At 45.4% G+C, this 24875-nt stretch overlaps 1 protein-coding gene and 1 pseudogene across 3 annotated transcripts; both read left to right on the plus strand.

Moving 5' to 3' along the window:
• Positions 1 to 48: 48 nt before the first annotated feature.
• On the plus strand, positions 49 to 24268 carry CEP68 (centrosomal protein 68). 3 transcript variants are annotated; one of them, XM_016159833.2, is made up of 7 exons: positions 49 to 186; positions 9080 to 9454; positions 11092 to 12621; positions 14089 to 14211; positions 16616 to 16712; positions 19955 to 20130; positions 21055 to 24268. In XM_016159833.2, exons 2-7 carry the CDS (start codon positions 9122 to 9124, stop codon positions 21076 to 21078), a joined length of 2283 nt encoding a protein of 760 aa, XP_016015319.2. In that variant the 5' UTR covers positions 49 to 186; positions 9080 to 9121; the 3' UTR covers positions 21079 to 24268. The 3 variants fall into 3 exon arrangements, with proteins under 3 accessions (XP_016015319.2, XP_016015317.2, XP_036079861.1); XM_016159831.2 differs by lacking the exon at positions 21055 to 24268 and having other exon boundaries at positions 19955 to 21047; XM_036223968.1 differs by lacking the exon at positions 9080 to 9454 and having other exon boundaries at positions 55 to 186.
• Positions 5871 to 5990, plus strand: LOC118605973 (annotated as a pseudogene).
• Positions 24269 to 24875: the final 607 nt, after the last annotated feature.

Raw genomic sequence — 24875 nt, forward strand, 5'->3', positions numbered from 1 at the left:
GGCGCCGCCAAAAGCGTCTTTCGCGCGGAGGCGGGGCGGATGCAAAGGGCGTGGCCGGTGCTCGGTCCCGCCCCAGGCGCTCGGACTCCGGCCCTCGGCCGCGGTCTCCACCTGGGACCCCGGCTTCTGGGTGGCCGCATGGTGCGGTTGTGACCGGGGTGTGGTGTCCAAAGCGTTCGATGCACGGTAGGTAGTGGCCGGCGTGCGGGTGTCGGGCAGTCTGCGGAGCGGGGGATGGCGGCCCGGGCAGTACCCATTTCGTGCGGCCCGGCCCCCTCTGCTCTACGGTCTTTCCCGGTCTGCGAGGCCGGGCTGGGCGCGCGGGCGGGTCGCCAGGCCTCGGGTCTTCCACCTGGAAGGGCACAAAGAGTTTTTGGGGACGGGGCACCTTGTGCCTTCAGCTCCATTTTGCAGACCGAACAGCGGGTGCGGGTCGCGGCCGGGGGGTCGGCGCGGGAGGCATGCGGCGGGGATAAAAGCCTGAGCACGCCGAGGCGAGGCGGAGGGGGCGCGCGTGTCCATGCATCCTCGCAGTTGCTCCGCTTCTACCGCGGGAGAACTCACTTGCCCTCAGGGCCTCGACTTAGGCGATCCTATTTACTCTATGCCCTCGCCGGGCGGCCTAGGCAATAACGGACTCGTGCTGCTCCCAATCCGGACTAATGCAGACACCAGCTCTGCGTCATTCCCACTGGAAAGATGGAGACGAATGATGCTCTCTTGTCACCTTGAATGCAGCTGTCCACGGCTGCCAAGGGGAAAAAGCAAGATGTCTTGCTCTTGTGTGTAAAGGCCACCCTTTCCAACTGTTATTACTGGAACAGCTCTCAGTAGCCCAGGGGTATATGTCCAAAACCTATTTCAGGCTCTTTATAATTATTAGGTTGTGGTCGGTGTATTATTTGCAATAAAAAATGAGCGGAAACCTGCCAGGGCAGATTGACTCTTACTGGGAATTTATCGAGCAGTTGGAGGAGGCGCCCAAAAATAGGTAGCGTTCATAAACACCCTAACAGTTCCTAGATCTAGAAGAGTATGAAGAATGTTAAAATGCGTGACAGTAAGTCAGGCAGAGAAGTCAAGGGTCTAGGGCTTGATTAAAAGAAGTAAAGGTCCCCAAATTTCGTCCTTTTTTCCCTCCACCACCTGGATAAGTCAATTCTGTGCCACTCAGCACAGAACTCAATTTCACCTCTTCTGGAAAGCTTTTAAAGCTCTTCCCCTACCCCACAACTAATCATCATTCCCTCTTTTGGACTACACTCTGTTGCCTCTGTTTATATTCATCATGCTGTTTCGTGGTTTCCCCAGCCCCAGCACAATGCTTAGAACATAGAAGGTACTCAGTGATTGAAGGAAGCCAAACCGAAAATCAGCTGTCTAGCCAAGAAATTGAAAAAACAAAAGCTTTAATAACTTTAACTTGTTGGGCCAATTATTCTTACAGAGTAGAGAGTCAGTTGGGCTCTGGCTATCTGAAGTCAAATCAGAATTGAGTTCTGTCGTGTTATTAACTCTGGGTAAGTTATTTAACTTCTCTGTGGCTTCATTACCTCATCTGTAAAATGGAGTTGGAAATAGTACCTACTCTGTGGGTTCTAAGGATTAAATATTAAATTGACAAAGTGCTTAGTGTAGCTCCTGGCACGAAGGAAATGATCAGTAGCTATTAGCAGTTGTTAGGATAAAAATAAACAGACACTTGAACAGATTCACTAATACTAAATATCGGTATGGTACTTGACCATTCAGTCTGTCTGCCTTATGGTTCTTCTCTGTTTATTGATTTAAAAAAATCTTTTAAACTTTTCCAGAACCATTCCCCCTGCCCAAGTAAAAGTATATGCAGGCCTCGTTTTATTGCGTTTTACAGATGTTGTGTTTTATACAAATCGAAGGCCAGACCCTTCAAGCAAAAAGATTACAACTCACTTTATTTTGATACTTGCTTTATTGCTGTCATCTGGAATTGAACCTGCAGTATCTTCAAGGTTCGCCTGTATTCCATAGAAAATGAGCTCTTTATACTGTTAGTCTTACTACCTTCTGGAGATTGATGAAGTGCCAGATCATTTTGGCAAGTACTACAGTAATATTGAGTACACTCAAAATGTGGCCTGTTACTCAAAATGAGTAGGAGTAAATCAAATGGGGCCTGGTGTGGCTGACAAATCTTTAGGGATGGTTGGTTCAGCCATAGAGAGGCAGGGCTTATGGAGGTGAACTTGGGGTGGCCTCTCTCCTTATAGCTTAAATCTGTTCTCATGAAGAAACGTTCCTATCTTTAAAGTTATTCGCAAACATTGTGAAAAGTGGAAGAAGTCTTCCTATTGGCTCTGGACCTACTTGCCAGACCTAAAGGTGGCAGATGTAACTCAGGGGATATTGCCTCACTTCCAGGTTTTCCTGTACCACTCTCTGGTTGCAGGAAACAGGCTAGGTTGCACATTTCCTTCCAGCTGTGGGTCCTCTTTGCACATTAGTTCCTCTTAAAATTATTTGGAGTTTCCAAAATGAATACCACTCCTCTTCTCACTGGTAACCATCGCAGGACGATTCTGGTCTCTGATTCTGCTTTCAGTGTAGCCACAAAGAATCTTGAATCCTTTCTAGGGAATGGTATTCTTTCTGGGGACCCCCTTCCAGCTGTGGCAATCTATAATTAGCCATTATAAACCTGCCACTAGATGTGAGCTTTTTCTAGTATCCTGTTGGACAAACCTCAAAGATAGGACCATAAATTTCTTTGTCCTGTATGCCTGGCATAAGATAGACACCCAGTGGATGCTTGTAAAGCCGTTATAGTTTATAGTTCTTTGGGGTACTAAAACAGGCTTGCTAACCTTGTGGTTCTGAAACATTATTGTGCTTGCCAGTTACCTGGAGATCTTGCTAAAGTGCAGATTCTGATTCCAAGGCTATGGGTGGGGCCTAAGAATCTGTATTCCCCACAAGCCCTATGGTGATGCATATGCTGCTGGTCCATGGCCCAGACTTTGGGCAGAAAGGTACTAATGTAAGTATCTGCATTTGCTTTTTAGAAGTACTGATAAACAAGTTTTGTTTTCTTATAGTATAGGGATGAGGTCTTGTATTTAGGAGCTTTTTTCTATTATCTTATTTTGTTTTTAACAGTTTCTCTATTTTGTTCCAAAAATGATTTGAGGAATCTTCCTGAGATACTTTCAGTGTAATAGGGTTTTTAATAAAAGTAATTGAGGCAGCTAAAGTAAAAGTAAGAGGAAGTCAAAGGTAAGATCAGTAAATAGGTGAGTACTTCCCCATCCTATATATTTTACTTGGGTGGGTCTGTAGGTTTGGGTGGGTCCTAGCAGCCAAAGCAAAGAGGAAAAATTTTATCAGTTTTGCCAATACCTATAAAATAAAACCAGATTGCTGGCTACTCAGTGAAACAGCTGTTTCTCCTACTAAGACTAGAGAATTTTTCCCTCTGGGTTCTCCAAAGAGGACACTTTGCTACATTGAGTACAGTCTTAATAGCATTCTAAGAAAATCAATAAGATTCTTATCAGTCTTCATATGTGTAGCCTGATGGGCTCACAGCAAACTGTCAGTACAATAAAAGCAATGGCCTCTGGAGCTGCATCTGTGTGGTCCAGAGCCAGCTTCCTGAGACAGTAGGAATGATTTTTGTTACAGGGATGCTGTTTTTCTGTCTTGCTCTTCAGTGAAACAGGGTACAGTGATTGACATGTTCAGTCCTTATCATCCTCGTACTTTGAGTTTTGTTGGATGGGAACAATTTATTGACTGCTGAGGAAGCCTGAGAGCTTGGGGTGGAGGAGAAGGGTGCCTAGGGTGCTCAGTCAAGTTCCTTCTAGATGTGGCAGTTACATCTCTTTGAAGACCATCCAGAGACCTCTCACAACAAGTTAGAAGATTGGCCTGTGAGGCTGGCTGGGCCCAGTCAGTCAGCTCCCCAGTGAGTAAGCAAGTGAGAAAGCGAGGGGAGAGCAGCCTGGCAACAACTTTTCCACCACATTGATCTAGAGGGACCCAATGAAAGACCTTTTCTTTGACTAAGCAAAAGGTAGAGAAATAGCCTTAGGGGAAATGGAAGGGAGCCGCTGGTGAATAGGATCCGGAGAATAGCATCAGCCCATTGCCAAGCCATGGGTGGTGATTCGTCTGTGCTTCCCAGGTTCTTCTGCCCTTCCTGTTCTTCCTTTTCACTTTGCTTTCACCTGCAAAGAAGAGGGACGCAGCACTCGGGGACCTGCCTTACAGGGAAAGATGGGGAAAGTGTGGAGGACCGAGGGGCTTTCGGGCTTCTACAGCCAGGGAAGGGGCCAGGTGGAAACAGCGGTCGCTCTTGGCCATAGTCCTCCCAGTTTTAAACCTCCAGCCATAGCGTAGCCAGCACCCACCCTGCTCTGAGGCAGGCCTGGACCTCCTGTGACTGCCCTTTTTGTTGGCCTCCCTCACATATTTCTTTACCTCCTTTCATGCTGTTTCCCATGCCTAGATGAGCTGCCGTTAAGCTCCTTTCACCTGTCAATCTAATTCCTCCAGAAGCCTTCTAGCAACATGACAGTGATGGGTTCTACCCCAACCCTCCCCCTTTCCTTGTGGGCAGTTTCATGTCCTAGAGAAAGAGCAGCACTGAGAGCCTCTTTGGTTCCTTGGTCAGATTCTGCCACTGTGCATACATGTAGCTCCCTGCGAAAGCAAAAAGGAGTGTCAAGGCTTTAGCCCCTGAGCTGGTCAGGCTTGCTCTGTCAAGCAACACCTGGTTCCTGGCCGGTATAGGTGGCTGTCAGTGTGTCGCTGCAGAGACAGGCCCTTGCAGGAAGAGAGCTTCCTGAACAGAATTGGTATAAATCAGATTGTTTCAAAGGGAGCTTGTGACTAAAGAATCCTGGGGAAAGTTTTTTGTTGCTGCTGCTGTTGTTGTTTTTAATTAAAGGAGAATTGCTTTCCTAGCTGATCGTATATTTGAATGTTTACTTAAGAGAGGAACATCACTCTTTCCCCTGCACCCCTATTTCCAGTCCTCCTTTCTCTATCCTAGATAGGAGCAAGTGGGAGGGAGCCCTGGCAACTGAGGACTGCATGAGGGTGGTTCAGCAGATACCAGGGTCAGATGTCCAGGCCAATGGAGTTAGTGTTACAACATACATGATGTGAGAGCATATTTTTACTGTAGGGCAAGAGTAAGCCAAGCCTACATCACTCCTAATTATATCTGGTAGGTCATATGGCCTCTGCAAGTTCTGGAAGCTAGTGGAGAACTTTCATAGTCCAAGTCGCCCCTAGAATATTCTGAAGCTTATGTGTCTCTTGGTTTGGCCAAGGATAGGGCAGATCTGGTACGTACAGACCTTTCTCTGATGGGAAGGTTGAATTTATTGTCTGTGCTCTGAGGCCTCCAGCCACTCAGTCCAACCTTCTGCTGCTTCCAACCTTCTGCTGCTTCCCTTTTAGGGAGGAGGCCATCTGAGGACTCTGCGTAACACGGAGCTGCTAGCCCCCAGGAACACTGTAAAATGTGTGATCTCAAAGAGAGGAGTAGGTTATTTAAAGCTACTGACCTGAGAGAGAGTGTTGGTCCAGTACAGGAAGTCATTTTCATCAGTCTGAGCAGTCCATCAGGTACTTTGATAAGGAATAAGCTCTCTTTCATTGGATGCATCCAAACAGGATCCTGCATCTCCACCCTCATCCTCAGAGGGCCAGAAGGAATGATATGTAAAATCTAGAATCTGTGGAAATGAGGGTTGGACGTTCATGTAGTATTACAGATGCCCACCTGGCAAATGCAGACAGGGTTGAGCCCTGGAAGTCCAAAATTTGTGTATTTGCTGGGCTACTGTTTTCTTCCAACAAGATTGATTTAAAAATGGATTGCCGTCTATGGCCATGCCACCCTTGAACATGCCCAATCCTGTCTGATCTCAGAAGGTAAGCAGGGTCGGGCCTGGTTAGTACTTGGATGGGAGACCACCTAGGAAGACCAGGTGCTGTAGGCATATAAAAAAAATAAAAAGTAAAATAAATAAAAATGGTTTGCCTGCAGCAGTCATTACTTCAAGGAGTTTTCCCTGATAATCTCTACCTAAATTGATTTCTTCTTATGTATTTTGTAGCATCTGAATACAATTTAGAATGAACTCTCAGGGACTTCTTTTTATTCTTCTCTTTCACATTTATCTATCTTAGTTCTCATAATAAACTTGTGTAGCACAGTGGGGAAAGCAGGATTTCTCAGGCAGATTAATAAGTAAGATTATGAAGGAACTGCTTATCTAGATTGGGAAAATAACCACCTGTAATCTGTATTTTCAGAAGTATCATTTCCATGAATATCATTGAATTCAGACTTTACTTGGGTTCTGAAGAGCCTCTGGCAACACTGTTATCTTAATTCAGGTTTGCGTGTATACTTGAAAGTTACCTAGATGTGTCTCCTAAATAGCTTGTAATTCTAGTTCATCACTCCCCACCCCCCAGGGATAAATAGATACCTTCTTTTTTGAATAATGAAATCCAGACAAGACAAATAAAAACACCTCATCAAAACAAAGACAGATCATTTGTTTGCTCCTTTGTTTTGTCCTGGCATGGTCTTATTCCAGTCCCCTTTAGTGGAGGGGGAGTAGTGGAGCAAAAGAAGGATTAGCAGTCACCCATCACGGCCTGATACAGGCCAGTGAGAGAGTTTAGGAGTGGAGCAGGAAGTAGAAATTAAGGGCTGCGGGTTAGATTCAGCCATCACTGTAATTTTTCCAGCTTAGTTTATTCCCATAGTTGTGAAAACAATTTGCCTGTATCTTCATGTGCAGTTTCTAAAATAGCCACAAGGTGAGGATGTGGCTCCATGAGAATCTCTCTCTCTCTCTCTCTCTCTCTCTCTCTCTCTCTCTCGGCCTTGATCACTCACTCATCTTTGCCCTTCCATCAGTCTCTTCCCTCTTCTACTTCATGTGCCTCTCTATTTTGTAACTTGTTCCTGAAGTGGTTTATAAGAGCTTGGGTTCTAAAGTCACACATTTCTGGATTTGAATCTCTGAGCCTTGGTTTCCTTCTCTGTGAAATGAAGATAAGAAGACCTGCCTCCCGTGGGAAACTGGTACCCTCTCATGCTGCTGGTGGGAGTGTAAATTGATGCCACCCCATAGAGGCCCACTTGGCAGCATATGGCAGAAGTGCACTGTGGGTACCCTTTGCCTCAGCAGTTCTACTTCTGGTTGTTTATGTGACTGTGCTAGCATGCGTGCAAATGATGTGTGTATATGGCTATTCATCATAGCATTGTTTGTAGTAGCAAAAGATTAGAAATAACCCAAATATCTACTAGAAAGGGACCAGTGAAATAGGGTGCCCCCTTACAGTGGGATACAGTATTGGGCAGTGATAAAGAGGAAGTTCTCTGTGTATTGCTAAGGAACCATCTCCAAGGTACTTTGTTTAAAATAAAAGAATGAAAAGCAAGGGTCTGAACAGCATGTCCTATACAATTTGCTACTTTTATGTAAAAGGGGAAAAGGATGAAATAGATTTTTGCGTTTGTCTGCATATGCATCAAGAGATGAGAGACGTAACACAAAATTAGACTGTTGACCTGTTTTTGTGGATCTAGTATTACATATTTTGCTTGATTTATATGAAAAATTGGCAGCATTTTTTCCCTCTTTTGGACTTCTATGTTCCTTGTGAGGTGACTTAGTACACTGATTGTGTCACAGGCACGCACCCATGACAGTGATGGCACTAGCTGACAGGTGGTGTGTACTATGCGCCAAGCATTGTCACGATGCCCTGTGCACTAGCCTGCTTGAGAGAGGAACGGGAACAAGGTTGGAGAGATACTTGATCTGCAGTGCATTTTATATTTGAACCATATTTTGAAACTGCAAAAAACATCATTTTTCTGACGAGTTCCTGACACGCATAGTGGTTATGAGAAGTAAATGAGAGTACATATGAAGTGTGTGCTCTTCTCTAGGGTGGCCCCTGAATTGGTCTGGAGTCTTGAGTGCCCAGGCAGCCAGGGCAGGACCCTCTGGTACAGGCGGTCTCAGGGTAGAGCTGGCCCCACCCAGTTGTGTTTCCTGGTGTGAGCTAAGCAGAGTGAGCCCACCGTCCACAGCCTTCTCCACCTTCTAAGCCTTCCCTGCTTCCACCTACTTGCCATCACTTCACCTCCTGGTCTCTGAGGAAACAAGGCTATTTGTGTGTAGGTTTAAACTTTGAGCTTGGCCCAGCGTACTCCAGGCGGCTGTCGAAACCTGGGCGCTTGCAGTTCCCTTGCCTGCCCTTCCAAATCCTCCCGGATTTGTGCTCCCAGCAGCAGCCCTTGCCTGCACACTGAGGCCGAAGGGGTCTCCTTCTTTTGTTCTGAAGCTCTTATTGTAATGGTCCCGTTTTCAGATCCAGCTCCTAAATCCTTTCTTCTTCCTTTCCTGAGTGTTCTTCCTCGTTCTCTCTCTCTGCCTGCCTGGCTGCCTGGTGTGCTTCTCTCTCTTTTTGGTCACCTGCCATCCTTGAGATGGGGCATGGTCTCTGTGCTTTGAGAGGGTCCTGCCTCCACAGGGCAGAGCGGGCACTCAGGGCACCCTGGGCTCAGCCAAGGCCCGGGCATGCCCTGACTTGCTGTTCTCTGGAGGAGAGCACTCAGAGCCAGGCTGGAGCTGCCTGCTGATAGGGGCATTGAGAGAGCAGATTAGCTGCCATTCTGGCAAAGAGAAGGACCAGGCCAGGCCCCTTAGCCTGTGGGAGTGGGCTGAAGGGACAGGGACAGAAAGGTGACTTTAGTCAGGACCAAGCCTTGCCTCTGATTTGGGCCAACCAAATTGCATTGACCCTCCAGGCACCTGCTGCTGGGATTGGCATGGGCCACATAAAAGCAGAGGACAAAATGTTATGCTCCTGTATTCTCTTTGGAAGGATTTGATACCAAAGAAAAGCTGGACCTCCATTCTCTGAGGAAGTAGCCATCATTTGTTCTTTTTTTTTAGCTTTGGCCAAAAAAATTTTTTTCTTAATCATTGAAAAACAAGTTTTCTTGCATACAGATACAGAAAACTTATCTTTTTCTCTCCCTTTTGCACTTTTGTAGGGAGCTGAAGGCTTTGGGGAACCTTGACCTAGGGACTCATAAATGGCCCTGGGGGAGGAAAAGGCAGAAGTGGAGGCATCCACGGACGCAACATGCCCGTCTTGTGGGAGGCGGAGCTGTAGGGAGCAGGAGGTGGATATCCCAGGGCCTGCGAGTGGGGAGCAACTGCCACGCCTGGAAGCTGAGGGAGGACCTGCTTCCTCTGTGTGGGGGACAGAAGGGCTACCTGCCCCTGCCTGCTGCACCTCTGGAGCCTACCAGCCACAGGCCAGCAACATCAGCAGGGAACCAATAGCTGGTGCGTCTCATCCTACTCTCTGTGGCCTGCTTCCTCCTGGCGTGGGGACTGGTGATCTGCACTCTGTGGGAAGCCAGGTAGGTACTCAGGCCAGCAGGACAATAGGTTTACCTAATGCTGCCCTTTGGGATTGTCCTGTTCCAGTATTTTGTCACCATCTTATGTGCTTTCTTAGCCACTGTACAAGGTGGGACACTGGGGGAGTCTGGGTGTGACGATTTCTATTTTATAGGTTTACCTGGAGAGTCGGGCCTTGGGGCCAGCAGGGGGCTCTGTCCACTGCACCTCCTGTTCCTCAGGAGTGTGATTAGTGACCTTTTCAGGACCAGGGATGCTATGGCCAAGACTTGTTGCCCGTCAGGAGATATCTGATGGCAGTGGCACGTCCTGCTTCTGACTTGATGATCTAAAGGCTTCAGGGGGGCTCTGTGGAGACTTGGGAAAGGAGGGTCCAGGGCTGTGGGCTCCTAAAGGCTCTAAGACTATCTGCTTGAGACCCAAGGAGCCCAGCAAAGCCCTGGAGCCCCTGGGGTGGCCATTGCTGTTGCTGGGTAAGGAGTATTTCTTGAGCCTCCCTGACTGCAGAGCAGCCTTACCCTAGTAGGAGTCACATGGAGCAGGGAATCCTGCCTAGCTTTGTGACCTCAGGCAAATCGCTGAATCTTTCAGACCCTCCGTATAATTGGGAAGGTGACCTGCATTACCTGTCCATCCCAGTTCTGACATCCTACTATATTCGGCTTGCCAAGGCCTTTCATGGGACTGGCTTTGATTTCTTTGGTATTGTGACCTTGGCTGTTGCACACTGCCCTTATGGCACCCCATCCTGTGAGGGGCCTCTGAGCCTGATTAGAAGAAAACAAGCCAGGGCCACCTGTCTGGGAGTTAGGATGGTGGAGGCTCAGGGCACCTGTGAGTCAGATTCAATGGGCAGGAAGCGAATGAGCAAACAGAAATGGTCTGTTTCATGAATGTAAGTCTGGTGATTATTATTGTAACTCCTGTTGTTTGTTGAGTTCTCATCCTGTGCTTTTCACACACGAGCTCACTTCACCTTTGTGTCCTGAGGAAGTGGTACTATTACCCTCCCCATTTTCCAGGTGTGGGAAGCGAGCTCAAAGTCATACATCTGAAAAGTGGCAGGGGTCGGTACCAGGTCTGTCTGGTTCTGGAGCCCATGCCCTTAACCACTGTGCTATCCGGCCTCCCTCAGGGCAAGTTCTTCACTGAGCAGATTAAAACTTTAAAGTGAAGAGCCTGAGGTGAATGACTCATTTTGCCAAGTGTTCGGTTACCACTGGCTTGTAAGTTAAGCTGGGTGGAGCCTGCTGGGTCACCTGCCTGCTCGGTTTGGATGTGTCTCTTGACAGTGACAGAATGATTGAGGTTTTGTCTGCCCAGGACACGCTTCTCAAAGGTTAGACAGTGTGTTCCAACTTCAGCATGACAGAGTGCTGAGTTCTGCGCACTCACAGGCGGCTTGTCTGTGGAGGAAAAACTTTTAAAAGGACTACGAGTGGGGTCAGTTTGGGGAAGACAGTCTGCTTCCTGGAGCAGGCTGAGTCTCTGTGCTGCCCCTGGCAACACTCCCTGTCTGATTCTTGCATCAAATAGCAGACTCTTCATTTCAGGATCTCTCCTGAATGTCATCTGGGCCCTGCAAAGAAAACTCCTGATTTGTCACCAGAGTGCTTTTTCTCCCTTCTTACTGCAGATGGAGGAGACCAGGCTTTCTGCCTCAGAGGAGCTACCTCAGACTCTCACAGTTCCCAGAGCCACAGCTCTTTGCTCAGGACATGATGCTGATATAGCAGATGACTTATCCCCAGTTGAGTCACCACGGGTGCTGGACCTCAGCCAACAGCCTCACATCTCAGGTTTCCCTTTCTCTTCGAAGTGGAGGTCCACAGTGAGCCCAGGTGCTACTGCTCCTCAGTTTTCCAGCTGCAACGTCTCTGCCTCATCCCCTGGCAGCAGTCTCCAGGGTCACCAAGAGAAGGCGGAGCCTGAGAGTTGCTCCCTTGCCAAGGTCTCCTCCTCCTTAGAGCTGGCCGTCCCCCAGTTGGCCCCCTCTGTGGTGGTGCCAGGGCCTCGGCTTCAGTGGTCTCCACAGCCTGTGTCCTCTGGGGGTGATGCGCCTGGGTTGGGCAGGAGGCGCCTCTCCTTCCAAGCCGAGTATTGGGCCTGCGTGCTGCCGGATTCCCTGCCCCCTTCCCCCGACCGCCGCTCCCCACTCTGGAACCCAAACAAAGAGTATGAAGACCTGCTGGACTATACTTATCCACTTAGGCCCAGGTCTCAGCTCTTAAAGCCGCTTGACAGTCATGTGCTGGCTGATCCTGTCCTACAGGACTCAGGTGTAGACCTGGATAGTTTTTCTGTCTCCCCAGCAAGTACCCTAAAGTCACCCATTAATGTCTCCCACAGTTGCCCACCAGTGGAGGCCTCTGCCTTGCCATTCTCTGGGTCCAGAGAGCCAAGCCTTAAGCAGTGTCACTCTAAAGTGCCCCAGAAGCGAGGTGGCATGGGGTTGGCATCTCATAGCCACCTTGCATCTACCCCCAGGGCCGCAGGCAGTAAGGATGCTCCTTGGGAGAGCAGAGAGCCAGTCCTGAGAGGTATGAAGGACTGGCGACCTGTAGGCAAGCACCTCAAGGTGGGCTCTCCCCAGCTGAGGACATGTGACAGAGGGCGGCCCTCATCGAGACCTGAAAGAGAGAAGGGGGCCAGCCAGGGTATCCTGCGCCCTCCCTGCACAGAGCCTGGGTGGAGACCAGAAGAGGAGTTGGAAAGTGACGACGAGTATCTTGCCTTGCCTCCTCGGCTGACACAGATCTCTAGCTTGGTTTCACGTCTAGGTTCTAGTCCAACCTTTGTGACCCTGCCCACTGGGGCTACAGAAGGGCAGAGCTCCATGGATGTGTCAGACAGTGATGGGCCCACTTCATTCCCATCGGACTCCAGCCAAAGCCAGCTTCCCTCTGGGGCTGCCCCCAGAGGGTCCGGGGGCTCTGAGGGCCAGAACCACTCTCTGCTGTGCTCCTTCATTCATGCAAGGGACTCCACAGGGGATGGCAGTCTGGTGAGCAGCCAGGCACTGGGAATCTGCTCTGGACCACGAAGAACACGCTCCTTCTTGCCAGCTACGTTGGACCAGCGGGCATTCTCAGACCCAGATGTTAAAGGGCAGCCTCCCAGAAGAGGAGGAGAGCAGGGGAAAGAATCACTCATGCAGTGTGTGAAGGTAAACTCAACGTTTAAGAGTCTTCGTGTAGACATGTCTCATTTTTTCTTCTGCTTAGTAACAGTGAACACGTTTTATGTGCCAGGCACTACACTGTACCTTTTTCCTATCTAATCCTCACAGTTCACTACCCAATAAGGACTATTCTCATTTCACAGTTGGAAAAAAAGGCAGTGAGAGGTTAGGTCACCTGCCCACTCACAATTAGCAAGGACTGGAGCCTGAGCTCTTAACTACTACCCCAGGCTGCTTCTCAAGGCTCTTGACCTTGAGGGTTCAGAAGTACTCTGCACAAGGAGGGCTGGTGTTCAGGTGCCTTTAGGAAACACTGTGGTAAATGAAAATAAGTGCACTCTTGACTGCGGGACTCTGGCTCAGAGCTTCTGTTTAGTAAAGTGATGTGACTGCAGAGTTAGGGCATTAGATGTACCATTTCCTAGACTTCTTGGCCACCAAATCTGCTCTTGTGGATCACCCAAGATTATCTGGAGATAAAATTACTACTATGTGGAACAGGGTCATCAGTGTCAAGAGGATCTGAATTTGAAACATGGTACTGCTGTCTTTGAAATTTCTGCTCTGACTCTTGATTTTGTTTCTAAAATGTAGAGATTTGCCTCTTTGGGGTACTGTGTAGATTAAATGAAATAATTCGTGTTGAGGGCTTTGCACAGTCCTGCCACGGCTGTTGAGGAATGGGACCCTCTGTACATTGGGAGAGCCCACGGCTTACCCTGTGGCTGAGCACAAGGACGCCGTGTCTGCACGGCAGCTGGGCAGTCAGCCAGAGGGCCGTGTACCAATGAGCCTGCACCACTGGTGGCTCTCAGCACTGCCCATCACGTCCCATGGATGATTGTACAGTGAAGCAGGTAGGGCAGATGATAGCATGTAACCTTCGTGATTAAAGATTGAGCGTCAGTGAGGTAATGTGCTTGGCTCACAGCCTCCCCAGGATGAGTGTCTAGCAAGAGTCTAGGGGCCCTGCTTCCTGGGCAGTTTCAGAGCAGAACAGGGACATGTAGTTTTAGTTCAGTTGTTTTTAGCCATATGTTCAGGTTAGTCACGATTATAGTCATTTATGTCCACATTTTCCCCAGGAACAATTCAATAGCTAGCAATGGTGTAGACCCAAGTACTGGTCTTTGTGGGCAGGCATGCTTCTTCTGGGTTGTTCCCCGTCCCTTCCCTCACCTTTGCTGCCCTGTTCCCACATTCAGGGCTGGGTTATCTCAGTCTTATTTTTGGTGTCACATCGGGGTGAGGAGAGATCAAAGCAAAGTGGGGCTCTTCCTGTTGCCCTGGTGGAGGTCAGAAGTCATGGGGTGGGGACAGGCAGGGGAGGAGAGAGGAGCCTCAGGTGAAGAAATGTTTTAGAAAGGTACATAGTCCATCTCTCAGAATCCCCTGGATATTTATAGCCTTTCGAAAATGTAAAGAGCACATGTCTTTTATTTGTCTACACAGACATTTTGCTGTCAGCTAGAAGAGCTGATCCGCTGGCTATATAACGTAGCAGATGTTACCAACCACTTGACTCCACCCAAGTCTGACCTTACAGGTCTCAAGTCTTCTCTGCAGCTTTACCGGGTAATATGTGGTCCTGGCTTCTGGCTGTTCGCTCACAAGGGGGGTGGCTAAATTATGTGATTACAAAGTAAAAGCTCAAATAACTGATGCCGATATGTTGTGGCTTAGTTGAGTGTTTTACCTGAAATCTAATCAGCCGTCCTTTTCAAATTCTTGATGCTGAAAAACTGTAAAATGTAAGTTATTTCCCAGGCCAAATAGAGTTTGGAGGAAAAAAACATGCTTATCCTGATCAAAAATACTTAAGAATGATTTGCAGTGTAATTTTCCAAATATCTCAGGGATTGATAAACATGTATCTGTAGTACCGTGGAGTCACTAGGCACATATCGCTATTTAAGTAAAAGATTCAGACTTCTCAGGTGCACTAGACACATTCCAAGTGTTTAATCATCACTTTTGTCTAGTGGCCACCATATTGAACAGTGCAGAGAGAACATTCCTATCATAACAAAGTTCTGTGGGACTATACTGACTGCTCTTTTAAGTATTTGAACTGAAATTGTACTGACTCCAGAAGATACATAGGGTATTTTGATGGTATTTAAGCAAAAATACAACTCAATTTGCTTCTTACTGTGTTTCGATTTTTGGTGTGTTTGCCTCTTTTTCATTGAGATTTTGTTATATTAAATATCTCTTTAAATGTGGTTCTATTTAATGACTTTAAATCAGGGATTTTTAGGGTGAGTTTGTGCCTGCTATTCTGGCATAATTATCAGTATGTCCCCCTTCATTCCCATTCCTGTTCTGAATTGGGTAATAAATTACACAGTTACCCTAAATATAACATTAACCTTGACTGAACTATTTGTGACTTCTACTTGTCTGGTTGGCCAAGCCTTTATACCTTCTTCTGAAGGAGCAGGGAGGAGGGGTATTTGTGGTTTGAGCCTGATGCTAGCCTAGAAGAGGTTCTTTCCATTTCAGTCACCATATAACCTGACCCTGTGCCTTCAGCAGAAGAGGGAGCTATTTACAAGTGGCTGAGCCTACTGAGAACTTTCACCACACCCAGGCCGGAGGGAGGCCTTTGTTTTCCAACTTGTAGCCAACTAAAATGTAAGGGAAGGGCCTTGCCTGGGTGGGCCAGCTGCCCTACCCTAGTGGGAATGCTGTTTCCTGTTGTGTGGAGAGAGGTTGCCAGGAGTTCCTTGCCCAGAGTACACTGAGGAAGGAGAGGAAGGCTGAGCATGAGGGTCCTGCTTGCACAGCCCCCAAGTGTGTGTACATAGCTAGGCAGAGCCCACCCCCCAGGAGGCTTGGGGAAGTTCCATTGTAGGGAGAGGAAATGGCCCTTGTTGGACTTATCTGGGTGGCCTTTCCAGAGTGCCTCACTGGTGCCAAAACAGCTCATTCCCTCATTCCATCCCGTGCCTCGACTTCTAAGCTAGCCAGAAGCAACTGTCTTGTTTTGTGGATAGAGCAGAGATCTGAGCTGGGAGTTAGCCCTGCAAGTCATTGAAGCCTAGCCCTCTTGTGTCACCCAGACAACTGTGGGACTAGCACTGTCAAACCCCCCCCCCCGCCCCCCACAGAATGGTGCATGATATATATGAGCTACCTTGACCAATGCTTAGATACTTAAGGATGGATATGAGTGTGTATTCACATTTTTTAACTGTGACTCTGTTTCATATACTTTGTCTTAATAACACAGTGGTTTTGTGGCAGTATATAAACTACAAAGAGAACTGAAGAATAAAATGAGCGTAGGTATTACGGCAAAGGAAAACTGAAGACAGGTATATAGTAAATTCAAGAGTAAAATTATAACTTCAAAATATGAACCAAGTTCTGCACCCTGTACCAAAGTGGTCATAGACTTGACTTTATATTTCATAGCAGCTAAGGCAACATCAAAAACCATCAAATACAAGGCATGGTAGCTGCAAGGGGCTAATAAATCAGCTGCTTAGGAGGCCCACAGCTTTCCTGATGCCTTCCCAAGGTCTAAGAGCAGGACATTGAGAGAGGATGTGGGTGGAGGTAGCAGTCCCTGTGGTCAAGTTAGCACCATCTCCTGTGGCTCTTACCAGGTCCATTAGAATAGAAGACAGTGTTTCGAGAAGCCCATGGCCTTGTGAGTTTTTAAAGAGAACCCTGTGAGGTGCAGTACAAAAGGAAACCCTGACTCCAAGCTGTTCATGAGCCAAACTGTGTCAAGAAAATTCTTTTGTCAAACTGTAAACAGAAAAAAACGATTGACTGTATTTACCTGGGCTCATAGAAGGTTAACTTAAAGTGTTAACATTGTTTATTTGGAGAGTTCTGAAGACTGGGTTGGTTTATCTTCCATGTTAGAGGGGAATCCAGGTACCACGAGAGGGATCATTTTTAATAACTTAGAAAACAATAGTAATGAAGCTTTGCTCTTTTTTTTTTTCTTCTCATATGCTTTAAGCAATTTAAGAAAGATATGGATGAACACCAGTCCCTGACAGAGAGTGTCTTACAGAAAGGGGAGATTCTTCTTCAGTGCCTGCTGGAGAACACCCCAGGTGAGATGTTTGAGTCTCTGAATTTAGCCAAGTGCTTAATGCCTCTCAGCATCAAGTCCAGGGAGCCACACTGTCACTGGTAAGGAGACAATAGTGCAGGAGCCCCTCCCACACCCACCCATTGCCTTACATTCCCATGATCTGCTGGCAGTCCCTCACATTGTCACTGAACCCGCAGCCATGCCACGAGGCAGTTTTAAGTCATACAGTAAGCTGAGGAAGTCAGGCATTAAGCCTGTAAGAATGACACTCTCGCTCCTGCTTTTATCTTTTCCTGGTGATGTCCTGGGTGGGAATCCTGGTTTTAATCTGGCTGTCCTTGGTTTTCTGGTAGGGTGTGCACAGTGGGGGGCGCTCAGTTGTTCCCTTCCTTTCCCAGTGAAGGCTGAATCCCCCTGTTTATCTGCTTTGGGGAAGGATTTGTTTTAGGATTCGAGAGACATTCTAAGGGCATAGACTAAAAGATGTGAACGTATGAAAGGGGACAGAGTAGCAGTGGTGTGCAAGCTTGAGTCTATTTTGTAGGAGGGTTCTTCATTTAAGAAAATGTGAAAGTCAGACTTAGATTACATCTAAGCATGCAGGGTGCATGGATTTGCAGTCAAGTGTTGCCCTTGCTGGCAGCAGATATAAGAAGGATAAACTAGGAGAATACTAGGTTAAAGCAAGTAACTGATAAGACACCCAAAAGCAGTCCCTCATTTCCTATGAGACTGAACATCTGAATGCTGAAAGACCCCGTGTATATTGTACCTCAGATTTGGAGTGAGTGAGGTTTACGCTGGAAGCAAACAGTGTAAGCAAAGCTGAGCAGAACATGTGGGCTTGTGAGTCAATGAGGTTGCACTTTCCTGACCAGAAGTAGTGGGCAGGTACATAGTAGGGAGGTGGTATGAAATGGAGTTTCTCAACCTGGGTACTATCAACATTTTGGGCCACATAATTCTTTGTTAGGGGGGTTGTCCTGTGCATGGCAGGATGTTGTCCTTGGCCTCCACTCATTTGATGCTAGTAGCACCTCCTCCCCATTTGTGACACCCCAAAATATCTCCAGATGTTGCCCAATGTCCCTGGGAAGAAGAATCACTAGGATGGAGAACTGAATGGGCAGAGGGTTTCTGCGAGCCATGGAGCCACTGCAAGGTTTTCCATAGGGTTGTGATTATCCAGTACAAGTCTTGTGAACCATTTGTCTTGGATGCCTTTATTTTGGCTTTTCTGGTGTTTTGTTGCACTAGGGTATTTTGGTTTTTATTAGGGCAAAAATTCAGTATGCCAGGCTCATTTGCTGCCTATAATTACACTGGGATTTTATTGAACACTGTGTGCCAGACACTGTGCTGAAGCAGTTGACATATGTCATGTCATATGTCCCCTCCCTGGGGTTGTGCATTTGCCTTGGGCCACACGAGAGTGGCAGCCTGGCTCCAGCCCATCTCTGCTGGCTCCCATGCTGCCATCAGTGAGGAAGTCGCTCAATACCAGAAAGCTGCCCAGAGGCCACATGTAACAATGGGCTTCTTAAAAGCTATAGGTTCTTTGACCTTCAATTAAAAAAATCACTTCAGTAATACTTCCTAGTGCTTAATCTGTAATAAGTACATCCCACTTTGACTTTCATGAAAAGAGCCTTTAGAGGTATTTTACTGCCAAAATAAGAGGCTTTGGGGTTTCTGTGACTTTTCAGATATGTATCCAGGTTCTTCAGATAAACATATTGCCTCTCCCGAACCTCTGTTGGTATAATCAGAAACTTGGCTGTTCTGTGAAAATTACAATTTCCCCCTGATATTCACAGGGTCTTGGGCTAAGTGCACAACTGTTCTCGTCTCCAGAGCACACCGTCAGAGCCTGCTTTCTTCCTCTGCCAGCGTATAACCGTAGGGACAGGAAGCCAAATGGATCCCTCTCCAAAATGTCCCAGTCTCAGGCTCCTGCCAAAGGCCTCCCCATGGAGATCCGGCAGGTTTTCACTACCTTTGAGTGTGTGTGTTGATGGTCCTGTCTCCCACCCAAACTTCTTATACTATTTCAGATGACTGGAATCTATTGGCATTAAGCTGAACCAGGAACCTGTATGCATGAATTGATCAAAACATAAAAATCTCATTGGGAAAGATTTCATTCCTATTCCTCCTAGCTTTCCTTTTACGTGACCCCAAACATTCTAACAAACATTCTAAAAGTTCAAAAAAAAATAAAGGTCCCCTGAATTCCACTGACAACATGCAGGACTGAGCAAAGTTCTGATGGAGGGGAGAGCCCACCCTAGGCGCCGTTACAGACAAGCTGTGCTGCGCACTCTGGCTACATTCCTCTACAAGGCCAGGCCAGCTCATGAGTTGTCAGGGTGGCATTTTGCACTGATGACGGTGCACTGATGTGGCTTCCCTGGGAACCGATCTCAGCGTTACTAGCTTGTGCTGCTTCTGCCCACCCATCAGCATCCTTTGCAGATATGCAGCTTCCCCTTTCCCTTCCGCTGCTGGCAGATGTTGCAGTTGTGGCAGGAAACTAGGGAGTGTTAACACAGCCGATAAATACACAGGAAGCTAAAGCAGCCTTTGTATTTAACAAAGGAAATAAAGTTTTTAAGAGAATAAGCCTGCTGTGTGTGATGCACTCTGAACCTAGCCCATCCTTTCCTCAAATGAACACTTGGCCTATTGGATGCAATCTTGGCCTCACTAACCATCTTGTCTTTGCTTGCTTTCAGATAATTTTCTTTTGAAGCCTGTTCATTTAAGACCCACAAAAAGGTTCACAGGCATTCACAAATAATGGTACCAGACCACTCGTACGTACACATGCTAAACGACAGCCTCCCAGCCAACAGAAGCTGATAGGATCTGGTAGTAGGACCCAGAGCCCTGATCTTGGCATGTTGTTTTGTTTCATTTAAGCCTTCTGCCCCACTGGATCCGGGTGTGCCCTGTGCCTTATCTCTAAAAGTTAGGTAATACCAAAAAAATTAAGTCAGTACCAGACACCACAGAACCATGTCTCTTGCTTTTTTGTGAATTATGTAATTCCAAAGTGAAGCCAGTGAAATTATCTTAGCTTTAATCAGAAGTTAACATAGATCCTCTGTGCAAAAGCAGTTCCTGGAGAGTCACTGTTAAGGATGTACATTCAAAACTAATGCCATATTCCTATTTTGTGTGAAATACTACAACACTGTTCTTTTGAAAATACACCTGCATGACTGTTTTGGCCTAAGTGCTCTGAACCTTATTCGTTAGTGTTAAAGGATGTCCTTGGGAGGATCTCGAAGCAGCCCAGCGAGCTGGAGAGCCAAGCAGATCACCTGTATGACACTATCTTAGCCTCTCTGGACATGCTGGCTGGCTGCACCCTCATCCCTGACAACACACCACTGGCAGCACATAGGAGTACTGATGTGACTGGGATTAGCCTGGTAAGTAGAATAACCCAAGAGAAGAACATCTGTCCTAAGACCCCAGTGCTGGATTAGGGTAGAGTTCCTGCTCTAACAGTTGGCTGCTGCTTAGAAACTTGAGCCAAGAGTTATTGAATCAAATGAGATGCTAAAAGCCCCTAATACTAAACAAGGGAGATGCTGCCATTGTAAAGGTTAGGGGTCTTCCTGTGGTGAGGAAGGCTCAGCGCAGTGCTTTCCATTATTCAGCTTAACCCCCCGCTGCGGACTAGGGTGCCCCATGCTCCTACTTCTATGACAGTCCATCATGCCCACCCCCACTACCCAAGGTCAACAGCAGCAAAACTTATCTATACCTACATTTTTATGTCTGCCCAGCTCATTTGGTCCATCTCCAAGCAACTCCTGACAGCACCAAGTGCCTAGAGACTCAGTCCCGATAATTGCCCGCACCTTCCTTCCCCACAAAGGGTCTCTGCAGACTTCCCATAACGCTTCTTTCCCAAAAGGGCTGGGGGGGATAGTTGAGGATAACAGGCCTGATACTTAACAGTACAACTTTCCTTTGATCTTAGAAAGTCAAATAGAGAATAGTAGGTAAGAGGCTAAGAGAGTTGGGGTGGGAGACGGTTGGTGCCCACATTGAGGTTGGCACTGCCCATTGTTCTTAATGATTCCACAACTGGGCCATACTTTCTCTGAAACTGTCTCTCCTACAACCGAAATGTGGTGCTTACCTCAGATTTTCTAGGTTAGAATTCACTGTAGACAAAAGAAGGTAAAGGATAAAACCCAGGTATGTCAAGAGCAGGGAATCCATGTTATTTGCATCAAAGAAATCTGAGCAATAGTCATTTTAGTTCTAAAATGAATGCACGTGATGGTTGTTGTCATTTCTTCCTCTGTAGCGTCCTATTACATATGCTTCTCTTTCTTTTTCAGGTATCTTCTCAGGCAGAGATGTAATCTGTCAAAACCTGGCTGGTGGGAAGCTTTCAGGAAGTCCTTGTAAGAGCCATTTAACATTGATATTAAGGGGTAAACTATAATGTACTAGCTTTAAAATGCCTTTCTCTTCTTCTCTGAAGTTAAGGGCTATTGCGTTACTATTCTTATTTAAAATGAGTCCTTCCAAACTAAGGTTTTCCTTTTGGTGCTTCTCCACAAAGAGCACACAGCTTTGCAGTTTTTGATAAGATAATGCTAACGGGGCTCATAGGTCTTTCCTCCCACTCTGTTCAGTTAAAAAGAGCAGACAGAGCTCTTAAACTAGTCCACCTGCTAAGATCATTTAAAGAAGGCTGGTATGAGAAAAAATACCTCATACTTGGTACTTACTCCCAGGCATACAAGAAGACCCAAGAGTAAATGCTTGGCCAAGAACTTGGGTCTTATTAATAAAATGAAGCCTAGGGCTTCAGTCTCCATCTGCCCACCTAACGAATATCTTAAAGGAAAATGTACCAGGCACTTCAGGAACTGCCATTGAACTTAAGCAGGGCTAGAGACTAATCCAGGATGCACGCTCTCCATTCCTACTCTCCTGTGGAAGAGTAGGTCAGGTGAGGGAAGGGCATGGGTAATTACAGAAACTAAGGCTTTCAATAGTGAAGGATAAAAGGGAATTCTTTGTTGCTTGAGAGTCAAAGTGTAAGTACCTTGATAGAAAGAGATTCAGGATAAACTATTTAAAGTATCAATTCTGCATTTTTTTAAAGCAAAATTATCATCTATTACTGGTAACCACAGATTCTACAACAAGCACTTAAAAAAAAGTTCTACTGGGCCATGAAGGAACGTATAGGAAAGCACATTTTCTCTCATGTTTTGAGTACTGCAGTGAGTGGGCTAAAACTTAAGGAAAAGAAAAAGGTTCTTCACACTTAAATACATGTGAGGTAAGCACTTAAGGGTCTTTTTTCAAACTCCTTCCATGTTCTCACTTGAGGAAGGTGCTTAAGAAAGGAAGATCTTTTAAGTTTATATATAAAAAAAATGAACAAGTCATCTTGAACCCAAAGAGGGTGATGTGGGAACAGTTATAATCAGACTTATATTCCCTCAGAACAAAACATTACAAAATTATCCTCTTTAAAGGAAGTTTAGGACTTTCATTTGGGGGCTAAGTCATTTAATCTCATCAACCTCGATACAAACTAAAGGCTTAATTATTAAATGTAACTTTTCTGCTTTAACATTTCTCAGACTTTATAGTCACTGGAAAATAAGCTGTTAAATTCTAAAGATTATAAAATTCAATAGCAGCTATATAAAATTCAGTATTTCAAGTGCCTGCTGCTACTGTGGAATGATTTACCAAAATGCTTAAGGCATGATCAGAGTTATTAAACCATGTATTATTCTGCCTGTATTATGATTCTCCATATTAATCTTGGCTCCATAGACTTTAAAAGGCAAAACATCTTGCTAGCAAATAATTATATATGTAAAATAGTCCAAAAAGCCTAGAATTGATTAAAAAGGCAGGTATGTCTAATGGCCTGTTTTTAAAAATTGATATATTTTACCTTCTCTTTGATATGGCTTTAAATTGGTACATGTCTTTCCACTGACTCTTACACTGGATAGCCCTTAGGAGTTAAACCCATTTATTTACTGGTATTCGACAGTCATAAAAGTAAGTCTCTAGCAAAAAAATTGAAGGTGACAACCCTATAGAAATAAACTGGCCAGTGTTATAGTAATTGAATGCTGAATGTGCCATTCTATTCCCATTCAGCCTATTTATAATCAGCTTTGACTGACAGGAATTTACCCAGGGTATTTTATTTCAGAGTACCCGGTTTCCCAAGAAAGTACTTCTTCACCTTGAGATGATCTAGGTGATTCTGTTTATCTCCTTTGAAATAAGGTACAACTGATTGAAGGGTGCTTACTCTGGACCTTGCTGTGAATACCTCTGAAGAATAACAACACAACTGCTAATTATATCTTCAGCAGTGCTATAAAAAGTTGGAGGCCTCCCTTAAAACTGAAGCTAAATTTGTTTTAGCTTAGGAAGATGCTGCCAGCAGCATTTCCATCAGCACACATGGCCTGGTTAGATTCAGGTGCCTGGCTGGCCAGTGTGCCATGGTACCTATTAGCCTTAAGGACAATGGTCGCCTACAGTGACATAAGCGTGGTTATGAAATCTCAAGTTTACCTGTAGTAAAATTTCCTAGTAGTCCCTTTAAATTAGAATTTAAATCCACAGGGAAGTGGCAGCACTAAGTTGTACTGGTGGTTTGAAGACCTGGGTTCCTGCTGCAGCTCCATGACTAAGTTCATATGCAAATAGGAGATAATGTCAGTATACAGTTGTTTTGAAGTTAAAATGGGAAGATAAAGAAAGGTTGGTGTAATGGCAACTTGTCTGTATGTTAAAGGAAGTTTCGGTCCAAGGTCAAAGAACAGAAGTTATTGCTCAGACCGGAATGACTTATTCTGCAGGGATATCCCAGAGACAATACTGTTTACTTTTAGAAGTCTTAACTTATTAGTAAGCTAATTCATGGCAGCCCCTTAGATTTGATGAGCGATAATTCCCTTTATTCACTTAAAGCCCATAGTAGCTTGAAATGTGTGTACTTGAAAATGGGGGTGTATTGGCATATTCATAAAAGCAAATAGTGGAGCGTGCTGAAACATCTTGTGGTAAGCCCCAGTCCTTAAGGCAATGGGAGAACAACACTAGCATTTTCAAAGCTAAGTAATGTAAATATATTTACATCTTAAATTCAAATCATCAAGAATAAGCTGACAGTTTGAACAACTTGCTGTATAAAACTGAAGTGTGTGGTATCACATCTAACATTTGTATCATTTATCTACTTTAGAAAATAGTTTCTGAAGTCTTTCCCCCTTTATACTGTATTATAAGGCAAAAAACAAATCTTCTGAAGCATTTTTTAAAATCTTCACCCAAATAACTATTCGATAACTTTTAATTTTTCAGTTGCCTTATGAGAGGATGAATAGATCCAACAAGCACGTCTATAATACAAAGTAAACTATGATTTTATTGTGAAATTCTCATAGATGGAAAATTAAATTGAATATTCTGTCCATTTCATTTTACAATAATCTTATGACTTATTTTTTTACCATGTATTTCAATTGCCTGTTTAGTGAAAATAAAGAAACCTATAATTTTTGGCTTGGTTTTATTTAAATTTTATCATTGAATTCAAGACCCCACCATAAAATGTGTTGCCAACAGCCACATCCCAAGCCTCTAAGAATGTTTTTGGTGGCTACGTCAATTCCAAGGAAACAGTCTTTGATTTCTATCACCTTAAAATGCCAGTGTTAGCAAAAGATTTTTGTTTCCCACAATAAAAACAAACTAGGATTTTTAAGGTCCTATTTAACAAAATTTTCACATGTGCAAAATTCCACTGAAATAAATATATTTCTCTCATCATTTCCACCTAGCATTCGTGTTTTCAGTTAATTTTTAGGGATATAATTTCTAAAATTAGGACAAATAGTAAATTTTTTTCTGCTTTCTACTTTAATGCTTTAACTCTCCTCCAACTTGTTATATAATTGTGGAGGATAAAATAGTCAACATCTGACTCAGCATAGAAGAAACAAAATTAGCACATGTGTTAGTCTGATCATTTGCCAATTAGGAAAGGTATGCAGCTTTCTACCTCTACCACAGAAGAGAATTAACAAAATGTTGATCAAATAAACCATTTCAAATGGTTTCAGAGAAGGGAGCAAAGATAATGCACTAGAAAGCCTACATCCTAAAC

Source organism: Rousettus aegyptiacus, unplaced genomic scaffold (assembly GCF_014176215.1).
Source record: "Rousettus aegyptiacus isolate mRouAeg1 unplaced genomic scaffold, mRouAeg1.p scaffold_m13_p_7, whole genome shotgun sequence".
Classification (NCBI taxonomy): domain Eukaryota; kingdom Metazoa; phylum Chordata; class Mammalia; order Chiroptera; family Pteropodidae; genus Rousettus; species Rousettus aegyptiacus.

What these genes read in the sequence shown, in the direction of transcription:
- CEP68 (XM_016159831.2), top strand. Translation starts at nt 9,122, where the DNA reads ATGGCCCTGGGGGAGGAAAAGGCAGAAGTGGAGGCATCCACGGACGCA. An exon ending in TGCACTCTGTGGGAAGCCAG is followed by an intron (nt 9,455 to 11,091) that starts GTAGGTACTCAG and finishes TTCTTACTGCAG; the next exon opens with ATGGAGGAGACCAGGCTTTC. An exon ending in CACTCATGCAGTGTGTGAAG is followed by an intron (nt 12,622 to 14,088) that starts GTAAACTCAACG and finishes TTGTCTACACAG; the next exon opens with ACATTTTGCTGTCAGCTAGA.